A 21,399-nucleotide genomic window follows, 5' to 3' on the forward strand; every position below is an offset into this window, starting at 1 on the left:
AACTATAAAGGCAACAAAAAGATCAGTGGTTTCCAGGGGTTCGGAGTGGTGGGAAGAATGAACAGGCAGAGCTCAGAGGATTCGGGGGGACAGTGACGATACTATTAAATGATACCAGTACCACACTCAGTATGATACTGTTATGATGTCATCATACATTTGTCTAAACCCATAGAATGTATAGCACCAAGAGTGAGCCCTAGGGTTACCTATGGACTTTAGATGACAATAATGTGCCAGTGTAGGTTCATCAGCTGTAACAAATGTAGCATCTGATGGAGGACGCTGGTAACGGGGGAGCCTATGCACGTGTAGGGGGATGAGGTGTATGGGAAATCCTTGCACCTTTCTCTCAGTTTTGCTGTGAACTTGAAACTGGTCTAAAGTCTTAAAGAATTATTAACTTTTTGCATGTGGGAGGGGAAATTATAGAGAATGGGCAGAGCAAAAAATATAGTGTTGCCGTGTGTGACATGCTAATAGCAGACAACTCTAAATGAGTTAAATTAGTGAGTTTTCATTGTGACTGTTTCTTATTCCTGATGTTCTTTTTCTGGATTTTTCTCAATAAACATGTGATAGACTTTACAAAAAAATAATGTTTATTTTAAATGAAATTTCCAGACAGTTTAGTTTACAAAATTTAGTATTAGTCCTTATCACCTTACCAAAATCTCTTCATCCATCCTCATCTTCAAGGAGAATCCCACATCTTTTCAGAGTCTCACGTTTGTCACTGGGTGTCACAAGTGAGACATGGTGAGAACTGGAGTGGGTGGTAATTCTTCTCAGTAGAGGAAGCTGTTTTGGACTGGGGAGATGTGAAACCCACAGGGGGCTCAGTAATTCTGAATCCCTGACTCCAGGCAGCACTATGGTCCAGGACTCTGCTGGAGCCAAGATACACAATTCTGTGGACCAGGAACATACTTCAGGTTTGCTTCTCCTAAGTCCTCAGGACTCATTCCTCATTTATGCAAAGGTGCAAAAAATGTAATAATAATTATAACTAGTATGTATTAAGTATCTTCTAGGTGTCACACACTATGCTTATGCACAAACAATATTTAATTATGCTTAAATAATATTTAATCCTCACAGCTATCCTATGAGGTAGGCACTAATATTTCTTTCATTTTACAGGTTGGAATACTGAGGCTTAAAGAGATTAAATGTTTTTTCCTCAGGATAAGGCAACTAGAAAGTCCCGAAGCCAGCAATTGAACCCTAAGATCTTGACTCCTGGGTTCATGCCCTTCACTGCTATTAATAAACATGGAAATGTTGCAAAGATTTAAGGACTTACAGCAATATTTGGACATAAAGATAAAAAGGTGTTCCCAGAAGCCTGGAAGATTTGGGGATCCTAAGGTTATAGTCATTTTACTTAACAAGCAGTTATATAGCATTTACTATTTACCATTAGAACTCACTGCTCTAAACGCTTTATGAATAGAAAATCAGAACAGACCAATAACGAGTAAAGAGACTGAGTCAGTAATCAAAAACCTCTCAACACAGGAAACCCCAGGACCAGATAGCTTCACTGGTGAATTCTACCAAACATTCGAAGAATGAACACCAACCCCTTTCAAACTCCTCTAAAAATTGAAGAGAGAGCACTTCCAAACTCTTTCTAAAAGGCCCCGTTACCCTGATACCAAAGCCAGAGGACACTACAAGAAAAGAAAACCATCGACCAGTATTCCTGGTTGAACCCACTTTTGCTCATCTCAGAACGTTATCACATGAGGCCAACTCATAAAAAGGAGTAGGGCGCACTGGAAAGAGTGCTGAGAATCAGAGACAAACACTGAACGGGAAGGGAGATTGATTTTACTCAGGCTATTGTAATAAGAAGAGCATCCCAGATTCAGAGATCAGAGGGTCTCAGCAGGCTGGCTTTGCCTTAGGGCCTTTACAGGAGAAACAGACAAGCTGCAGGTGGGGGTTGGCAGTGGAAGCTGTTTTGCAATCAGAGGAATTTGCAGTCACCAGAACGGCAAGTGTTTATCTCTCCAGGTAGCTAGTTTCAGGGGGAAAACAGTTCTAAGTTCGGCTAATCATTGACGAGAAAAGAGAATGGGGAGCTGGAAGGTACGTGTTTTTGGCCATGTCAGTGGGTTCAGGCAAAAGGGGAAAGGGCTTGTGACAGGTTAACAAAGGTGTCACCTAAAATCTCAAGGGCGCCATGAGAAAGAGTGGGAAGTGTGTTCTCATTTATGTGGGGAAGGGTAATTCTCTGTGCTAAGCCACTTCCCAGGATACGAGATTCCCAGGGATTTTTCACCCACTGCTGTTTTCTGGGAGCCCAGGGTTCACGTGGAGTTCAACACATCAGAGGAAATCTGGAGACTCAGTTCTGAGTCCTGACTTTGCCGCTAACTGCTCTGAGGACCACAGCTTCCTTGTCACGGAAATGAGGAGGGAAAGATGATTTGTTAAATTTATTTTATACTCCAATGTTTGATGACTCCCTGAGAGAAGCAGAGGGACTGACTCTTGGGGAAATAGGAGATGGCAAGTGAGGTCAGGGAGAGAGGTTCACAGTCACAAATGAAGGAGGGGACAAAAAAAAAGACGGTGTCACAGAGAGGGGAGGAAACAGTCAGCAGGTACATGAGGACCCCTGAGACTTTTAGGATCAGACAAGAGGCGCCAGGGGCTGGACGTGGTCTGTCCTTTCCTCTCACTCTCATCAGAGGCAGCTCCCAGCTATGCCTTATACAACTAGGTTTTGATAAGGAATCATTTGAAGACTGCTAGAAGAGTCTTGCTTTTCCCCTACACCCTGCACCCCACAATTAATATTTCTCCCCAAGCTGTTCTTGCCAAGAACACTAGGACCAAAGATTGAGACAGCTGAAGGCTTTATCTGACTTGTCTGCTCCTGGCGAGATCCCGACCTGACATGAAGGGCTATCTCATCTTCATGCTCGTGAGCACGGCTGGTGAGTCCGGTGCCTAGGGAGAGACAGGGTGGTCTTTGGAAGGGTCAGAAAGGGAAGTAGCAAGCCACAACTGAAGAGAGATGGGGTGGCAGGCATTTCCTTCAATTAACTGTTGATGGAAACAAAAGGAACCACTCCTGATGCACAACTCACCCCATCATCACTCTCTCTAAGCTTCTCCAAGGCCCATGAGCATGCTGGGATGTGTCACCATAAGTGCCCTACACTTTCCCGAGACTCTTGATGTGTGATTTCCTAGGTTGCCACTTCTCCTGGACAGACCTGGGAAAAGTGTACCTTCCCTTTCTCTGGGCAGATGGACTTTGGAGAAGGGAGTATAGGGGAGGAAGGTGGGCTGGGTCAGGGGCTCTGGAGCGCTCACGGCCCCACCCTGAGCTCTTCCATTCCTTTCAGCACCAAAGTCAGGTGATATTTAACTTTTTACTTTCATTCCAGGCAAAAGTTAATTTAAAATAATGTTTTTAAAGCAATGATTCTTTTTAAAATTTTTTATAATATCCGGCACAGCCAATCAGGGTTTATAATCAGCCTCAGATAAGCCTGTGCGTTAGTTTTCACAGAACTTTAATATACTTCCATCTCAAGCAAAGACGTGTCGATTTTCTTAATCTGTGTAGCTTGGGTGACATACATGATTCCTCTTTGAATTAAAAATTTTTTTTAATAATTTGAAGACTTTGATATTATCTTTGAAAACCTCAGGTAGGAAGAATTACAACTCTCACCTCTTGCTCTTTCTCTCTTTCTAGTGTTGATTTTAGGAGTCATTCTGGCCAAAGGTTTTGAAACTAATAAGCTGAACTTTCCAGAAGATTATACCATTCCTTACATGGTCTACCTGCAGTCCATCCCAGAACCCTGTGTGGGGTGTCTCATCCACCCTGAGTGGGTGCTGACCGCTGCTCACTGCCCCTTACCGTATGTACCCCTTTGCTCTTGGGAGCCAGGGTGAATCTATTTAAACAAAAGGAGGTCTGGTGAGGCATCCCAGCATATTCTAAAGAGATCGTAGGGAATTAGAAGACCCAGAAAGAAGGAGGATCTTCCCCACAATGGGAAAAATAGTGCACATTTTGGGTGGTCTAAGAGATGACTAGGAAGCTATCCAGAGGCTCTTTCTCATGGAGAGGAAATAATATTCATTCATTTAACATATTTATTGAACAGCACTGAAAAAAGAGCAAGGGAACAAGATGGAAATTAGTTTTCCCACAGGGAGCTTAGATTCTGGTAGAGGAAGTAAGCCAAAACAAATAAATGGTCCAAAGTGAAACATAGAAAGGGTGGCACACTGTAATATAAAGAACGAAACAAGGTGTCTACTTTCGTTAGGGTGATGGTGTCAGGCCTGTTTGAAGACATGAGACCAACAGAAAGAGGAGGAGACAACCAAGTAAATACATCCTGGGGAAAATTCCAGGCAGAGGGAATGGAATGCCTGGGGTCCCCAAAGTGATAAAGATGACTGAGTGTTTGGCAAACCAAGAGACCAGAGTTGAGTGAGTGTAATGAGTAGGGATGGGTGTTCACAGGCTGAGGCTGTAGTGTTAGGCAGAAGCCCTGTGATGCAGGCAACAGGAGCGGGGCAGGGGGCCCTGCACACAATGATGCTGTCTCTTGCAAACCTCAGTGTCTGTGTTGTGTGTGAGCCTGTGTTGTATGACTGGGACAGAGAGTTTCAGGGGTATAAGGGCCATTTCAGACTCAGAACTCTCAGCCATCTGGTTGCTCAAGGCGGTTTATCCAAACACAGACTGAAGCCTTGTTCTGTGTGTTATGAGAAACACAGAGGAAATACAGAAAGGTCCATCCCCTCCGAGAAACATGTGTTCTTCTCTCAGCCGGACCTAATGCACGAACTCGTTTTGGTGGGCAGTGGCTCTTGTATCTGTTGCGTGGACTGGACTCTTGGCAGTGGAAATGGGTGGGTTCTAATTTGTCTGGGAAATGTAATGGAAACTGGTAAGTGGGAGTCCTGATAGACTACTAAGTGTCCTGTGAATCTGCGATCAATGTAGGCAGCCCGTGGTTAATACCATGATGTGGGCCTGAGAGGAGCTGGGAAGGGCCTGAGAATACCCAGAAACAAAGGGTCCAATATGCCTGTCCAAGAGTTGCTTGAGACAGTGTAGTACAGGCAAAGAGCTCTGGAATAATGGACTGTGGTGCCATCTGTTACCTATTCATTCAGATTATCCAAGTTACCATCATCATCATGAAAACAACTAGGTTATGCTACAGCAGGTTTATACAGACACATCGACTCTAAAACAACAATCCTGTAAACAATTGTTATTACTCTTTTACAGACCAAAGCAGGTCACTTCAGGGCTCAGGTCTAAGGGATAAAATTAAGATACTCGGAGAAGGTCACCTCTGGCATTTCTTGGAGTTCTGACATTCTGTGACCCTGTTCTTTTCCATCTCCCTGCCCTCTTTTCTTCCCAAGTGTTCAAATCCGACTGGGAGTTTATGAACCCAACATCAAAACTGAGAAAGAGCAGACACGAAATTACTTGATGACCGTGCCCCACCCTGAATTCAACGCACAGTCTCTGGCCAACGACCTGATGATGATAAAACTGTCTAAGCCTGCGGCCATCAACAGCTACGTGGGGACCATAGCCATAGCGATGGAACCCTTGGCGTTTAATGACTCCTGCTTCATCCCCACCTGGACCTGGAGTAAATACAAAAAATGTAAGGGTTTGACTCTGTGTTCTTCATGCTGAGAAGGTTTTGGAGCTGGGGGAAATGTGGAGGGATAGACTTGAAGGAAATCCCTGCCATGAGGTAATGTCTTGACCCTAGAGGGATTCCTGCCAGGGCCTTACACTGGCATTACACTCTCTTTCAGTATTATCAAAGGATGCTGGAAACACCACTCCATAGGTGACATGAAATCATACAGCTAAGCCTCTTGCTTATCATGGAAAAGAAGAGCAATGCTGAGCAGACACGGTCTCAGGAGCAGAGCAGAGCACTGACTGGGCCTATAGGGGGTTTGTGGGACACTTTTTGTGCAGAGTTGACATCATGTGTAGAGGTGTGGTCACCTGGTGGAGATTGTTGTTGGTTGGTTGGCCCCCAGCATGTATCATGGGAGGGGAGTGTGATTGGCTGACTTAAAAAAGTCGCGTTGATTGTCTGCGTGAGGTTATTAATCAGGTGTAGACACTGCTCTGGTGGTTATAGAACCATCTATATAGTCTGTAAAAACAAAAAGTAGGGGCTTTTAAGATCAGCCTGTTTTGTGAAAACTAAAATAAAAACTGGGAACTTTCACATTCTTGGTATTTGGCAACTTCATTTTCAACTTAAGAGCAACGTTCCAGGAAATCTAAGTGAATATATTTTCTGAACGAATTGAAGGTTTACGATTTTGTCCTTTGTAAGTCCTATGAGAAGTAACTATCACATTTTACAAAATTAATTTATTATCTATCATTGGAAAACAAAATAAAACTACAGTCAAATTTTTATCACATAGGCTCTGCATGTCAGAGTCACAGGGACAAGCCAATTCCATAAGCTCTCTGGGGCAAGGCTTCCTATGTTCATTACGAATTTATTATTCCAGGTAACTAGGCTGTTTCCACCCAGCTTGCTCTGCGTCTTTAAATTCAATTTCCATAAAAACTTAAAACTGAACATAGCTCTCTCTTTTCTTTTCTGACCTGATACTTTCTGGTCGAATCTGCTTTAAGATACTAGATTAGATATAGACCAGGAAAGTCCTGCTCTGCAAGTAACTTAGCTTGAGCAAGCGCTGATCAATTTTTTGTTTCCTTCCTCCTTGCTGCTCTCTGCCAGAGATTAAAATTATATAATGCCTTGGTTAGACTTTTGCATCCTGAGGTTAACAGCATAGCAACAACTGCTGTGGGTGAGATGAGCATTATGACTTCACGGGGGAATTTATAAATTATCTCATTAAAAAGCAGTTTTAGACACATTGTAGTTTTTTTTCCTTTATGATTAAATGTAAAGGCAACAAAGTGGTGCCAAAAATGAAGGTTTCTGGGGGACAATGGCTTTGTGTCTATCTCTTCTCACTACCATAATTTTCTTGTGGGTGTGTAAAGCTTTCTAAGTCATTCACAGTACAGAGAGAACTGTAGATCTTACGTCATCTGATGTAAGGTGCACTTCATGCTCTAAATCCACTGCTCTGTCACACTGATACTGAACAAGGAACTCTAAGGAGGATGGAAGGCCTGACACCTGCTGTAAATACTCTCAGAGATTAACAAATTTACAAAATAGAGGCTGATCACAGGTATCTATGAGAAGAAGAGTAACCCTGGATTTCATTTCTCTTTCCCACAGTTACTGACCCTGACATCCTGACTTGGATAAACCAATATATTCTTCCTTCCAATGACTGCCAGACCATCCAGGCCAAAAGAATGATAGCAAACATCTTGTGTGTAGGACAGCCTCTAAAAACCCTATCTGAAAATAAGGTATCTTTCCTTTCCCCAAACAGGTGGATAGCAAGGGGCCCATGAGGAGGAGAGGTGCCCAGGGGAAACCAAATGGTACTCATCCAGATGGCTTGGAGCCTCCTCCCCTTCCTCCTCAGTCTCTGGCTTTATCATCAATTCCCCTTCCCCCCTTTTTAGAGTGGGAGAAATGCCAGAGGAGAACCATTTGTCCTTTCTCCTCCTACTTGCACTCGAGTTGGGTCAAATTCAAACTAAGAGAGGTGAGACCTACATGGATGTGAAGAGAGAGTTGTCACCTCTCAAGAAAAATGATTCTAGTCCATTAAACACTTCTACTGCCACAATGTGCTACTTTAGGATTAATTCTTGTTCCATGAGGACAAAGTAAAATTGACCTTCCGTTTCCTTTCCCTGGCAGGAGGTTTCCGCTGCCCCGGCCATCTGTGGTGGGAGAGTGCATGGAATCTTGTCTTGGGCAAGAGGAAGTGTCACCCAGGGAAGTGAAGGATTCTTCACAGAAGTTGATCCCTATGCAAGATGGATCATGAAAATTATTGATACCTACTGAGGCTCCTCTGTTCCTTCACCCCCTCAGTGCAATATGCTCACCATTTCTACACTGGATGCACAACTCTCTTGATCTTTCCTGTTCTCAAACAGAATCCATTAAAAAAGACACTTAAAAACATATGCCATGACCCCTAATCTCTCTGTCATATAAACTGTAAACATGAAGAGAAATTTAGCAACATCCCCACCATTTGTTCATTCAAAAACTATTGAAGCTTCGGCTACTTTGTAGGCACTGCATAAGCTACTGAAAACATGAGTGAATATGACACAGACTTTGCCATCAAGTAGCCAATTATAATACTTTGTGACAGTTGCTGCAATGGAGATGATCAATAAATTCCATGACAGTATAGAAAAAAACCATTCCGGTTTCAGAGTCATGAGAGGTACCACCGCAGAGGCAAACAATTTAGGGGAGAACGTTGTAAAACTGAGGTATAGTCAGGCAAAAGTCAGAAAAGCATGAAAAATGTGGCATGTTCTGAAAAATATATGTAAATAAGTAATGCTGGAAGGTAGAAAATAAATAGTTTGCAGAGGAGAAGAGATGATTTGATAAGAGAATGATTTACAGTGGGTGAGCAAGCATTAGTGAAGGTCCCAACCTGTTTGGTAAAGGAATGTAGATTTTTATCCTGTAGGCATCAGAAGGCATGTCATTAAAACCTCCATGGCAAATAAAACATCATCAGATTCCTGAACTGGGAAAGCAGAGAAGAGACAATTTACACATACTGACTGAGTACAAACAGAAGGGGAGAGTCAAGGATAACGCCTGAGTTTCTGACTTGCACTATGAGGTGAATGGTGGTTCTGAACGGTAATATAAAGAGAACCAATGATTTCATGCGTAATGGACTAGGAGCGTGGTCATGAATCAGGAGAGATGGGGCAAGTTGTATCTGAGATGCTTGAAGGACCTAGAGGTGGTCATTTCTAGCAGACAACTGGAGACAAAGGTCCGGCTCTCAGATGCTGTCTGGAGAATAACAACTGGGGGGCTCTGTGTTTATAGGTAGCAGCCACAGACTTTAGTGGCGCTCTGCATTATTGGGAAGAGCTTTGACGGATGCTCAGTGCTTCTCTCGTACTGGCATATAGTGGGGCGATGTAGAGCATCCCAAACCCATTGGCCAAGACACCTAAAAATACAGAATTGAGAGGATGTTGAGTGACCCAAAAGTAGGGGTCCAGAATGACATATGAGAGGCTATGGAATTACATGTAGAGGAAGGGCAGTGCGACACGGGGTCGTCTATTAGAAACGGAAAGAGAAACAGAGAGGGCCAGGAGGTGAGCAGAGAGAATTATGCCAGAGGAGAAAAAGACTCCATGCAGAGTGAAGAGGTCCGGAATTCCATCCCATGGGGGAGGTGGTGAATCTGTGTGAAGAGAATGCAGAGGTGGGTTGGTTCTTGGGTACTGAAAACGCTGAGCATGGGTGCTCTTCCTCTCTTACCAAAGCAAAGCAAAACAACAACAACAGAAGAACCAGCTGGGTTACGACTAAGACCACCGCTTATCCTGGCACATACAGAAACACCAGACCCTCAGACTGGGACACTCAGGCCTTTGAATTCAGTGATGTTTCTTTTTCTTGTAATCTTTGATCCATCCAAACCTCAAGCCCCTTTGTTTGCCTGTCCCCTCCAGTGGGCTTGTTCCCAGTTACTCCCGGCTTCCTACCTCTGAGTCACTGAGCAGCGCTCCCTGTTCCCTTTATTGAATCATATACTTGTCCCAGAGTTTTAAGAAAAGGCTCATCTGATCACTTCTTGTAACTATTTTTATTGACATCTAGTTGATTTACAATATTGTGTTAGTTTCACACAAGTGATTCAGTTAACTTCTTGTAACTCAAATCAGGTCTTCAACATGTATTGACAATTCTATATTTTTCAAGTCAACTGCCTATCTCATTCTCCACAACAGCCATTTCAAACGTTCTCCTCTCCTCCTCCAACTTTCAGTGCTCACCTTCAGCAGATGACCTCAGGTTTGGGAGTAGAAAGATTGAAACCATCAGAAGATACCCCATCTATTACACTTCCCACCACCCAACCTGAAAACATGCCAGGTTTTTTTCCTACTCCTTTTTTTTCCCATCCTTCCTGGAAACGAAGCCCTATCTTCACCTGTGATATGGATCTCCCCGCCTCTGACCTCTCGGACCTGCTTTACGGATTATCTCCACTCTTCTGTATTTTTCAATTTCCCCTATCTCTTGGCTTCATGCGGTCACCATCTAAGTAAGATAAAGCCTCTCACATCTAAAATGTAACACCCAAGGACATTCTCCTTTTATCTACTCTCTGGTTGTTTCTCACCTCCTTTACAGGCAGTTCCTGAAAGGTCTGTTCTGTAAGATTCTTCTGTGTCTCTCTTTGTATCCTTTCGCATGTGCTCTATTCTCTTTTGAGTCCTTGTTCATCTTCCTGGAGATTTCTTCCCCATCTCTTCATGTGATTAACTTCTACTCATCCTTCAAGCCTTAAACATCACTTCCTTAGGGAGGTCTTCTTCTGACCCTTGCATTCGGGTCCCTGCTCCACGTTTTTCCACCTCCCTTTACTTCCCACATTGTGACATTCTTGATGGTAAGTCTTATAACATCCGTCTCCCCTATTAATCTTTATGATCTATGTGGGCAAGATTCTCATCTCCCTTATCACTACATTATCAATATCTAATAAATTGCCACCATACATTATACATTTGTATTAGTTTTCTATTGCTGTATAAAAATGGTATCACAAATTGTACAGCTTAAAACAGCCTTTATCATCTCATGGTTTCTGTGAGTCAAGTGTTCAGGCATGGCTTAGCTGGGTCTAGCAAGTCTTTGGGGGGAAGAATTTGCTTCTAAACTTAATCAGGTTGTTGGTAGAATTCATCCCCTTGTGGTGAATGACACAGGGTCCTTGCTTGTTGTTGGCTGAAAGCTGAAAGCTGCCTTCAGGTCCCTGAGGCTGTACTTGGTGCAGAGAGGCCACCTGCTCATAGTTCTTTGCCACCTGGGCTTCCTCAGCATGGTCACCTACTTTGTCAACAGCAGGAAGAATCTCTTATGCGGCTAGCAGGATGGATACTTACACAATGTTAACGCTACAGAGTACCATTAGCACGGGGATGACATCCCCTAACTTTGGTCCTATTGCGTTAGAATCAAGTCATAAGTCCCACCCACACTCAAGGGGAGACAACTGGGAATTCTGCAGGGTGTGGCATGGGCTTCCGGTCTGTCCTCCACAACAGTGAATAGAACTTTGCGCAATAATGAATTTATTGGCTCTTTATCTCCTACAGAAAAAAAGACAATGCAAGTCTTATATATTCAAGACTTAAAGATAAAGCTTTTCATTATTTAATTTCTGATCATCTCCACCTGGCTCTTAGCACTCGCCCTATTATACTGGGTAGTAGTTCCAGAAACATACCGTGCTGTTTCACACATCCGTGCCTTTACAGATGTTTTCCTGGTTTCTGAATTATGTTTCCCTCTTCTTTTTATGCCAGACAAGCTCCTTCCCCTTCTGTAAGACCCAGATAAACTGTAATTTCTGAGTACTTCTTATTTATACACGTGTCTTCACTTCTTAAGGTATGCTTTAAGTCACACACCTCAATTTTTAGAAATGTTTCTCCAATATTTTATTTTGAAAATTTTAGAACATACAACAAAGCTGAAAGAATTTTACAAATACACCTGCATATACCACTTGAATTATACCAATGAGTCATCTGCTTCTTCATTTAAAACATCTTGCATAGGTGTGGTATATTCATTACACCTGATGAACTAATATTGATACATTATTACTCACTGAAGTCCATAGTTTATAATAGAGTTTACTGTTTATGTTACACAGTCTTATGGGTTTTGACAAATGCATGAAGTCATGAATCCACAATCAGTGTTTTACATAGAAAAATTCCACTTCCCTAAAGATGCCCTGTACTCCACCTGCTCATTCCTTCACCTCAAACGTTGGCAACCACCAATCATTTTACTGTCTGCATAGCTTGCCTTTTTTTAAAATGTCATAAATTGAAGTCATATAATATATAATACTTTAGACTGGCTTCTATCATTCAGTAATATGCATTTAAGATTCCCCCATCTTTCATCGCTTGATAGCTCAGCTCATTTTTTAAATCCCTGAATAGTATTCCATTTTATGGATGCACGACACTTAAAAAAAGATGAAATAGAGTTGACATACACTATTATATTAATTTCAGGTGTACTGCATAGTGATTTGACATTTGCATTATGAAATGATCACCACCTATATATTTTAGTAACCATCTGTCCCCATACAAAGCCATTACAATATTACTGACCATATTCCTTATGCTGTTAATCACATGCCCATAACATTATATAACTGGAGGTTTGTCCCTCTTAATTAATCCATTGCACCTGTTTACCTCACCTCCCCTGCCCTCCCCTCTGGAAGACATTCATTCGTTCTCTGTATCTATGAGTCTGTTTTCATTTTATTTGTTTTGTTTTTTAGGTGCCACACATAAGTGAGATCATGGTATCTGTCTTTCTATATGACCTATCTCACTTAGCATTATGCTATCTATATCCATCTATGTTGTCACAGATGGCAAGATATCATTTTTATGGCTGAGTAATACTCCATTGTGTGTGTGTGTGTGTGCGCACACAACTTCTCTATGCATTTGTCTACTGATGGACACTTAGGCTGCTTCCATGCCTTGCTATTGTAAATAATGCTGCAATGAACAACTGGAGTGCACATATCTTTTTGAACTGGTGTTTTCATTTACTTCGGGTAAATGTCCAGAAGTGAAATTGCTGGATCACATGGCAGCTCTATTTTTAATTTTTTGAGGAATTGCTATACTGTTTTCCATACCACATTTTGTTGATCATTCACTTATTTAAGGACATTTTGGTTGCTTCCGAGGTTTAACAACTACGAATAAAGCTGCTGTAAACATTCATGTGTAAATTTTTTGCAGACGTAAGTTTTCAACACATTTGGGTAATACCTAGGAGCGCTGCTGCTGAGTCATTTGGTAAGATTATGTTTAGCTTTGCAAGAAACTGCCAAACTGTCTCACAAAGTGGCTATACCATTGTGCCTTATTCTTGCTGGTCCCTGTCTTTGCCAACATTTGGTGTTTTCACCATTCTACTAGGTGTGTGGCTGTAGCTCAACGTTGTGTTAATCTGTAATTCCCTATGACATGTTAAGAATCTCTTCATATGATATTTGCCATCTGTGTATCTTCTTTGTTGTTATGGATTGAATTGTGTCCTCCCAAAATTCATATGTTGAAACCCCAGGGTGGCTGTATTTGGAGATAAGGTAGATAATGAAAGTAATTTACGTGAACCGAGGTCATAAGGTTGGGACCACTCACCATAGGATTAGTGAACTCATTAAAAGAAGAGTTGGCTCTTCCCCTCCGCATACGTACAGAGGAAAGGCCACATGAAAACTCAGTGAGAGGCTGTCCTCAAGCCAGGAACAGAGTTCTCACCAGAAACTGAATATGCTGGTACCTTGATCGTGAACATCAAGCTGCCAGAACTATGAGAAAACACCTGGTGTTTAAGCCCTCTGTTCTGTGGTGTTTTGTCATGGCAGCTTGAGCAGACACGAGCATTTGGTAAGCTGTCTGTTCAGATCTCTGGCCCACTTTTTAATTGGGTTGTTTGTTTTCTTCTTGTTGAGTTTTAGGAGTCTCTTATATCTTTTGGATACAAATCATTGAACAGATAGGTATTTTGTAAATATTTTCCCCTAGACAGTGTACACCTAGATCTTTAGGTCTGAATACTTTGTTTAGTAATTTTCTGTTTATGTATCTACCATTCCCACTGGTCTATAAGCTTTTTGAAGTCAGGGACAGTGTCTTCACGTGTGGGTATCCTCTACGGTGAACACAGGTCCTAGCGCAAGTCTGACACATAATGGAAATCACTGGCTGGCTGCCTGAGTGACTAGATGGATGAGTAATGACATGAAGGAAAGGGCCAATATAGCTCAAGGAGGAGTCTAGCATTAGGCAGAGGGGTCACACTCAGCACCAGAGGGTTATGGTCACTGGAGATAAATGTCATTTGTCACATAAATGGGGGTTAGCATCACAAAGATGGGAGGGATCAGCATCCTGCATGTAGTTCAGAGAGGGGCCTGGTTTCTGAGTTTTACAAAGCAGGGACCAGAGGAAACACTGTGAGCACTGACATCTCTCACATTAGGCATTTCTTTCTGAAGGGGGAGAGTGAAATGCCAGATTTCAGGTCCATCCTCTGCTATGTCAAGGACCAAGTCACTGCGTCTGTGTTTTTGTGCCTCTGACACCTGGCACCACCCCCTGCTCTGACTGTTGGACACCTCTTCAGAAACTGAATTCTGCCACTGAAAGAACTCAGATGACAAATTGTTCCCAATCCTAGAACCCCTTTGTACTTTATCTTACTTAGTCCTTTTCCCTCCTTCCCCGCCATCCTTTCCAGAGACCCTGAGCTGAACCTCATCTTTTGAAAAGCTTTTGACACCATGATGAAGTTTGTCTTCTTGTGGGCTCTCTTGAACCTGCCTGGTGAGTGCCTTGCCCATTTTCCTCCATACTTGCCCAAGAGAGATCCTGGCAGAATTATGAAAGATGTATAAAACCAGGAGGCAAGTTTCCAGACTACAAGGACAGGACTGATGCTCTCCTTCTGCACTGCCACCATCCCCACCAGGCTTCCTCCTGTGACAATGGCTGCCTGTCTTACCTCGGGTTGATGGTCTGTATGCTTCTAGGGGAGGCATGGATTCTGAAACCCGACACCAGACCCTCTCCTAAGGAAGATCATGCCTGGCTCTGGGCCTGTCTAGAACAGGAATGATGCTGGCATGAGAGAGGGAAAAGTGGAGTCCAGAGGGGAGAGCAGGGGTCCAATCAATGCACACAGCAGAGTGTTCAGGGTTTCAGTCTTGCCCAGGCATGGTTCCAGTCACTCAGGAAAAACGCTGGAGGTATTCATAAATCCTCTGTCTCTCACAGCCCACATTCAATCTGTTTGAAAATGTTGGCTCTGTCTTTTAAACACATCCCAAATCCAATCCCATCTCACCACCTCCACTGCTCACTGTGACTCAAGACACCATCTCTTGTCTTGACTCTCAAATTATTCTCCAAACAGCCCTCTTTGCTTTACACGCCGACACAACACTTTTCCAGAGGGCAATTATCATCACTGCTTTACCAAAAACCTAGCAGCAGTTCCACGTTTCACTCAGAAGACAAATCCACGTCCTACAGAACCCTACAAAATCCTGCATCACCTCTCTGACCTCCCTCCCTTCCTACTCTTCTCCCGAACCATATGGTCCTCTGTGATGCTCCTTAAACAGGCCTTAGGCCTCTTGCTCCAGCCACTTTCTCTGCCTGGAATTCCTTTCCCCAGATCCCTGATTATCTAACACCCTCATCTTCCTTTCACTGTTCATCTCTCACTGGCCATGAAGTCTACCCTGACTACTGATGTAATCCTGCACAACACCCCTGCCACACACATGCACCTGACACTGCTTCTTCCCCATCTTCTGCACTAATCTAAACACACTACATCATTTACCTGTGTGTTGTACTTCTTACTATTGAATAAATAGTATTTATACACACACTCATTAGAATGGATGAGAGCGGGGCTATTTCTCTGTTTTGTTCACTATGGAGCCCAAGCCCTTAAAACAGAGCCTGGCACATACTAGATGCTCAGTATGTACTTGTTAAAGGAATGAATGGTCTCCTCCCCTCTCAGACTCTGAGCATTTGGTCTGTTCTTTAAGTGACATTTAGACCACTCAGCCTCACATTGTCAGGAGAAAGGGATAAGATTGGCCAAAACATTTTAAAAATGGTAAATATAGTGTGTTCTCCATGAGTCAATTTAACATATGGCCACTGAAACATGGAAGGTATTTAAGGAAACTTGCATTTTAATTTGAAGGCTACTTATTGACAACTAAAAGGGAAAACATCTTTTATCTTTTGCAATAGATACGTTTCTATTATCTTCCTCTTGTTTTAGAACAAAGGAATCCAGTTTACAACTCACAGATAAAGGTGCTGGAGAGAAGGCTGGGGGGTCTTGGGCCTACTGAATTATTTTCCTGTGGTTTTCCTAATTCTATCTAAAGAAAAAAATCCCTCAGAATTTCCTGTCAATGTTTGTCTCTCCAGTTGCTTTGACCTTTGATCCAGATTACAAAGATGCTATCACCCCTCCTTACATGGTCTTCTTGAAATCTGATTACTTGCCCTGTGTTGGCGTCCTGATCCACCCTCTCTGGGTGCTCACAGCTGCACACTGCAACTTACCGTGAGTAGGAAGTCCCCGACACCACTGTGCTATGGGCTATGCTTTGGGTTCTCAGGATGGGCACAGATCAGAACCCTGCCTGGGGCCACCGCCCAATTACAGGGGATTGGCGAGGCCTTCTGGGGATGTTCAGTAGTAGAGAGAAGGCTTCAGGGGCCCATGAGGATGGATAAGCCATCCCCAAAGTCCTCTCATGAACATTCCTATTGTTCCAGGAAGCTTCTCTTAATACTGGGGGTTACAAAACCATCAGATACGAAAGAAAAACATCTACAAGTGGTTGGTTATCAGAAGATGATCCATCACCCACAATTCTCAGTCACTTCTATTGAGCATAACCTCATGTTAATCAAGCTGAAAAGCTATATCGAACTCAATGACTACGTGAAACTGGCCAGCCTGCCCAAGGAACCCGTTGCTGAGAACACCATGTGCATGGTGTCCACCTGGGCCTACAACGTGTGTGACCTCAGTGAGTGTCTTCTCCCAGAACCGGACACGCCTCTCTCCCTTCTGCACTCCTGGCTTCTGCAGTTCCTCCCAAGGAGGCTCTCATCTTCGTTGGGCTAACCTCTTCATTTATCTTTTCATCTCCTTTCCCTTCCCCGGTACCTCCCTGTTAGAGCCCTGCAACCTCCCCCTCCCCACTGTATCTTTCTACATCTTTGCTTTCATATAGGACAGAAGCGGTTTTAGGGAAAAGAAGACCTTTGTATTCTGGTCTCGATTTGCTGTCTGACAGCAGGTCACTTTACCTTTGGAGCCTCAATTTTCTTAACTCTAAAATGTGGCACAAACATTGTCAGAGGTTTTCAAGCTATTTTCCAGACAATAAAGAAACTTAAAGCCTTGAAATAGCACAAAATGAAGCTTATGTGTTAAACAAAAGATAAATACATAATACTGTGCTAAAAATCATGCAGAACTTTTTTTTAATGTGAAATTATGACATAGATCAACACAAGTTTAAGAAAAATATTTCTGAAGTATTTTTAACTGGTTACATCCTGAGAATGAACGTGCACTCACTTCTTCAGGAAACTGGAAAACAGCTATCATTATTTATTTTTCAGCGGAAGTCTTCTCTATATAATGCAAAACTACTGAATTTCTTGTCCTACCTCAGCTTTCTTCTGTGTCACAAGTTTCAGATTCCACGAAGAACCTTTGAGCAAGTTAAGACAGCTCTCTTTTCTAGGTTTTGTGCCCGTCTGCCCACTATCCCATTCCATAGTTTTCATGCAGATTCTAATTACTGCAGCTATTAAACAAGATGGGATTGAGGACTGGATGGAGGGACAGTGTGGGGGGGTGATTAACCATAAGAAAAATAGCAGTGATCTAGTTTCATTAAAAAAGAAAACAATAAAAAAAAAGAGAAAGAAAACTATGATAGAATCCCTTAGGAAGAATCATTAATACATTTTTACTCATGAGTAAGTTTGAATGTATTTAATATACATCACACACTAGACATCATAGTATGGAAAGGAGATTAATTTTAAAGCCTGTCAGATTATATTCATCCATCCACCTCTACGTTCTTTTTATAGAAGCTATACGTGGCTATACGTTTATCCTAACAATGCTGCCATTACTCAAACCTTTTTAAACTACTTTTTGGTAAATACCTTCAGATCCTGGGGTACATTTTCTTAAATAGATCACAAAAGGAGAAATTCTTTCCTCCACAGCTTTATTGAGGTACAATTGACAGATAAATATTGTATATATTTAAGCTCTAAAAAGCTATGCATGTTTTGATATGCATATACATGTGAAATGATGGTTCCAATCAAGCTAATTATCTACCACCTCCTCCCATATTCACATGTGTGTGTGTGTGTGTGTGTCGTGAGAGCACTTCAGATCTATTCCCTTAGAAAATTTCAAGTACACAATACAATAATATGAACTATAGTCACCATGCTGTACATCAAATCCCCAGAACTCACTCCTCTTACCACTGAAAGTTTGGACCCTTTGATCTACATAACAACCCTACATCCTCCTAGCCTCTGACAGCCACCATTCTACTGTCTGTTTCTATGACTTTGGCCTTTTTAGATTCCACATATAAGTGAGACAGCATTTGTCTTTCTGTCTCTGGCTAATTTCAATCAGTACAAAGTCCTCTAGACAAGTAGAAATTCTTTGTCCTTTGAAAGGCAATTAGAATTTTGGAAACAGGCAAATCTTCTTCTGTTAAGCAGTGAGTTTGATGCATCTGGCTTGTGCAACTTGAATCAAAAAGAGATGTGACTTACAAAAAAGTGCAGTTCATTTTCATCTGGCTCATGAAACAGTTAAGTAAGCATCTCCTAAAAAGGCATTCCCCAAAGAAACAATGAGTCATGCAATTATTGCTGAACTGAAAAACAAGGCAAAGACTCTCCAACATTTTCTTTGAAAGAATTAATACATTATTTTCAACTAAAGACACTCAAATTAATACACTCTCATTAAAAGAAATCAAAATCTCAAAATACTTTTTCCCAAAGAAGAATCTTTGGCAAGAACACCTAACATACATATTGATACGACTCTGTTCTTGTTTTTCTCATTCTGTTGCAGATTGGAAACATTTTGTTTTGGGTCTGCATAGTTCATAGTATTTGTAAACCATTGATATAAACAAAATACCTTGAATTAGGAATGAAGAGACCCAGTTATAAATCTTAGTTTTATGGATTTAAGAAAATCACTTTTTGAGTGATTTTTTTTTTTAGAAGACACTAGATATTTTGGTCTGATCAATGAAAAACTAGGCTTAGAGCTCTATAAATTCCTTTAAACTCTCAAAATAGGAGGAACATTGTTTAAGGGTACACACTTGGCAACTAGTAGATAAATAAGTTCTGGAGATCAAAGACACAGTATAGTAAATATAGACAGCATTGTTGTATTATAATCAAACTTTCTAAGAGACTAGATCTTAATTTTTCCCACTACAAAAAAGAAATGATAATTAGGTGACATGATGGAGGTGCTAATTATTGCTACAATGACAATCATATTATAATACTTACACGTGTCAAATCAGTATGTCGTGTACCTTAAACTTATACAGTTACATGTCAGATATACTTCAATTTAAAAAAGTAGGAGTGAGTCAGTGTTGAATATAAAACATAGGACAAATAATAAACATGAAGGCTCAAAAAGTAGAATAAATTTAAACTGGGTAAATAGAAATTCCAACTCGAAGGACACTTTTTAAATGCTTGAATTTCCAGAAAATTTTGAAGTAACTTGTTTCATTTCATTGCAGAAGTGCCTCATATTTACATACAACTTCCAAGAATTTAATCTCTTTGATAAGGAGACAGACACTTAGTATCATGAGAAATTGTTAATCAGGATGATTTCCTACTGTTTTGGTGGCCACAGTTCTGATTTCTCTCAGGGTTTGAATTCTTTTTTCTTCTGCCAGGAGAAGAAATACGTTGAAAAAGAGGGAAAGGAAACATAACTTATAACTCTTAAGAACGTTCTACTCCTTTCTTTCCTGTAGACAAGGACCCTGACTCACTGCAGAATGTGAACATCTCTGTAATCTCCCAATCTCAGTGTCATGCTGCCTATAAAACGTACAACATCCGAGAAAGTATGATGTGCGTGGGCATTGTGCCGGGAAGGAGGCAGCCCTGCAAGGTAATGCCTCTCAATGTCTTTTTTTAAAACACCTTTATTGTGGTATGGTTCCTATACAGTAAACTACACATATTTCAGATGTACAATTTGATGAATTGTGATAGATGTGTACACCCATGAAACCACCACCACAACCAAGATAGCTAATATGTCCATCACTCCCCAAGAGGTGCAATTTTTGAATTCCTAATTTATCCCTTCCTATCTCCTTTGCTCTCTGGTAACCATAAGTTTGTTCTCTATGCTTGTGAGTCTGTCTTCTGTTTTGTACATAAGTTCATTTGTGTCCTTTTTATTAGATTCCACATATAAGTGATATGTGGTATTTTTCTTTCCCTTTCTGACTTATTTCACTTAGAATGACAATTTCCAGATCCAACCATGTTGCTGCAAATGGCATTATTTTATTCTTTTTTATGGCTGAATAGTATTCCAGTGTGTGTGTGTGTGTGTGTGTGTGTGTGTGTGTGTGTGTGTGTGTACCACATCTTCTCTATCCATTCATCTGTTGATGGACATTTGGCTTGTTTCCATGTCTTGGCTGTTGTAAACAGTGCTGCTGTGAATATTGGGTGCATGTGTCTTTTCACATTATATTTGCCTCTGGATATATGCCCAGGAGTGGGATTGCTGTATCATATGATAAGTCTATTTTTAGTTTTAATTTTCCCATTTTATTGTGTCCTTTGCCAGAAAAATAACCCGGTTTCCTCTTTCCTGGCAGGAAGTCCCGGCAGCCCCTGCAATTTGCAATGGCATACTTCAAGGAATCCTCACTTTTGCGGATGGATGTGTTTTGAGAGCCGATGTTGGCATCTATACCAGAATTTTTAACTACATGTCCTGGATTGAAAATACCATCCGGAAGAACTGAGCTCCCATGACAGGAATTCTAGACCATATGACCATCTGTCCCCCAAGTCCAGCCTCAGAATTAAATCTAAACAGCCTCCTGAGTTGCCCCACGCACACCTGTCTCACTTCTGCCAGACAGAATGGGTGACGGGCACACACCTGCACTGTGACTATATGATGTGACAGCACTTCCTCCTCCCCTAGTGACGATGATGGCAAACTCAATATCCCTTAGGCAGTTGGAATGTATAAAGCGGGGACCGTGTTCTCTCTAACAAACTGATCATTGACTTATTGATTGCCATTCTGGGCAACAAACCCTTACCTCTTGCACTGAATTCAACAGCGTGTGCTTTTGGCGAGTTACTCGTGCCAACTGGTAAATCGAAGTCCAGGTGAGAGGGGAGGGTTTAAGGAGAGAGACTGGGAGGAATCGCACTTCGTTTCCCCTTGCCCTCACAACTCTCAGCACTGGACACACAAATTCTGGTCACTCACGTTGCGGGATTCTCAATAGGGGCTTGAGCTCTGAGAGGTT

General features: G+C 41.8%; 2 protein-coding genes across 3 annotated transcripts; both read left to right on the plus strand.

The window, feature by feature from the left end:
* Nucleotides 1-2,765: 2,765 nt before the first annotated feature.
* On the plus strand, nucleotides 2,766-8,110 carry LOC102531546 (probable inactive serine protease 58). The gene is made up of 5 exons (XM_072965382.1): nucleotides 2,766-2,951; nucleotides 3,722-3,890; nucleotides 5,422-5,672; nucleotides 7,302-7,438; nucleotides 7,839-8,110. Exons 1-5 carry the CDS (start codon nucleotides 2,912-2,914, stop codon nucleotides 7,986-7,988), a joined length of 747 nt encoding a protein of 248 aa, XP_072821483.1. The 5' UTR covers nucleotides 2,766-2,911; the 3' UTR covers nucleotides 7,989-8,110.
* Nucleotides 8,111-14,185: 6,075 nt separating this feature from the next.
* Nucleotides 14,186-20,962, plus strand: PRSS58 (serine protease 58). Of its 2 annotated transcripts, XM_072965383.1 has the most exons (6): nucleotides 14,186-14,581; nucleotides 16,062-16,096; nucleotides 16,214-16,352; nucleotides 16,568-16,824; nucleotides 19,867-20,006; nucleotides 20,731-20,962. In XM_072965383.1, the coding sequence occupies exons 3-6, from the start codon at nucleotides 16,264-16,266 to the stop codon at nucleotides 20,878-20,880; spliced, it is 636 nt and encodes a 211-aa protein (XP_072821484.1). In that variant the 5' UTR covers nucleotides 14,186-14,581; nucleotides 16,062-16,096; nucleotides 16,214-16,263; the 3' UTR covers nucleotides 20,881-20,962. The 2 variants fall into 2 exon arrangements, with proteins under 2 accessions (XP_072821484.1, XP_006210149.2); XM_006210087.3 differs by lacking the exon at nucleotides 16,062-16,096.
* Nucleotides 20,963-21,399: the final 437 nt, after the last annotated feature.

The sequence above is a fragment of the Vicugna pacos genome, chromosome 7, assembly GCF_048564905.1.
Source record: "Vicugna pacos chromosome 7, VicPac4, whole genome shotgun sequence".
In the NCBI taxonomy this organism is placed as follows: domain Eukaryota; kingdom Metazoa; phylum Chordata; class Mammalia; order Artiodactyla; family Camelidae; genus Vicugna; species Vicugna pacos.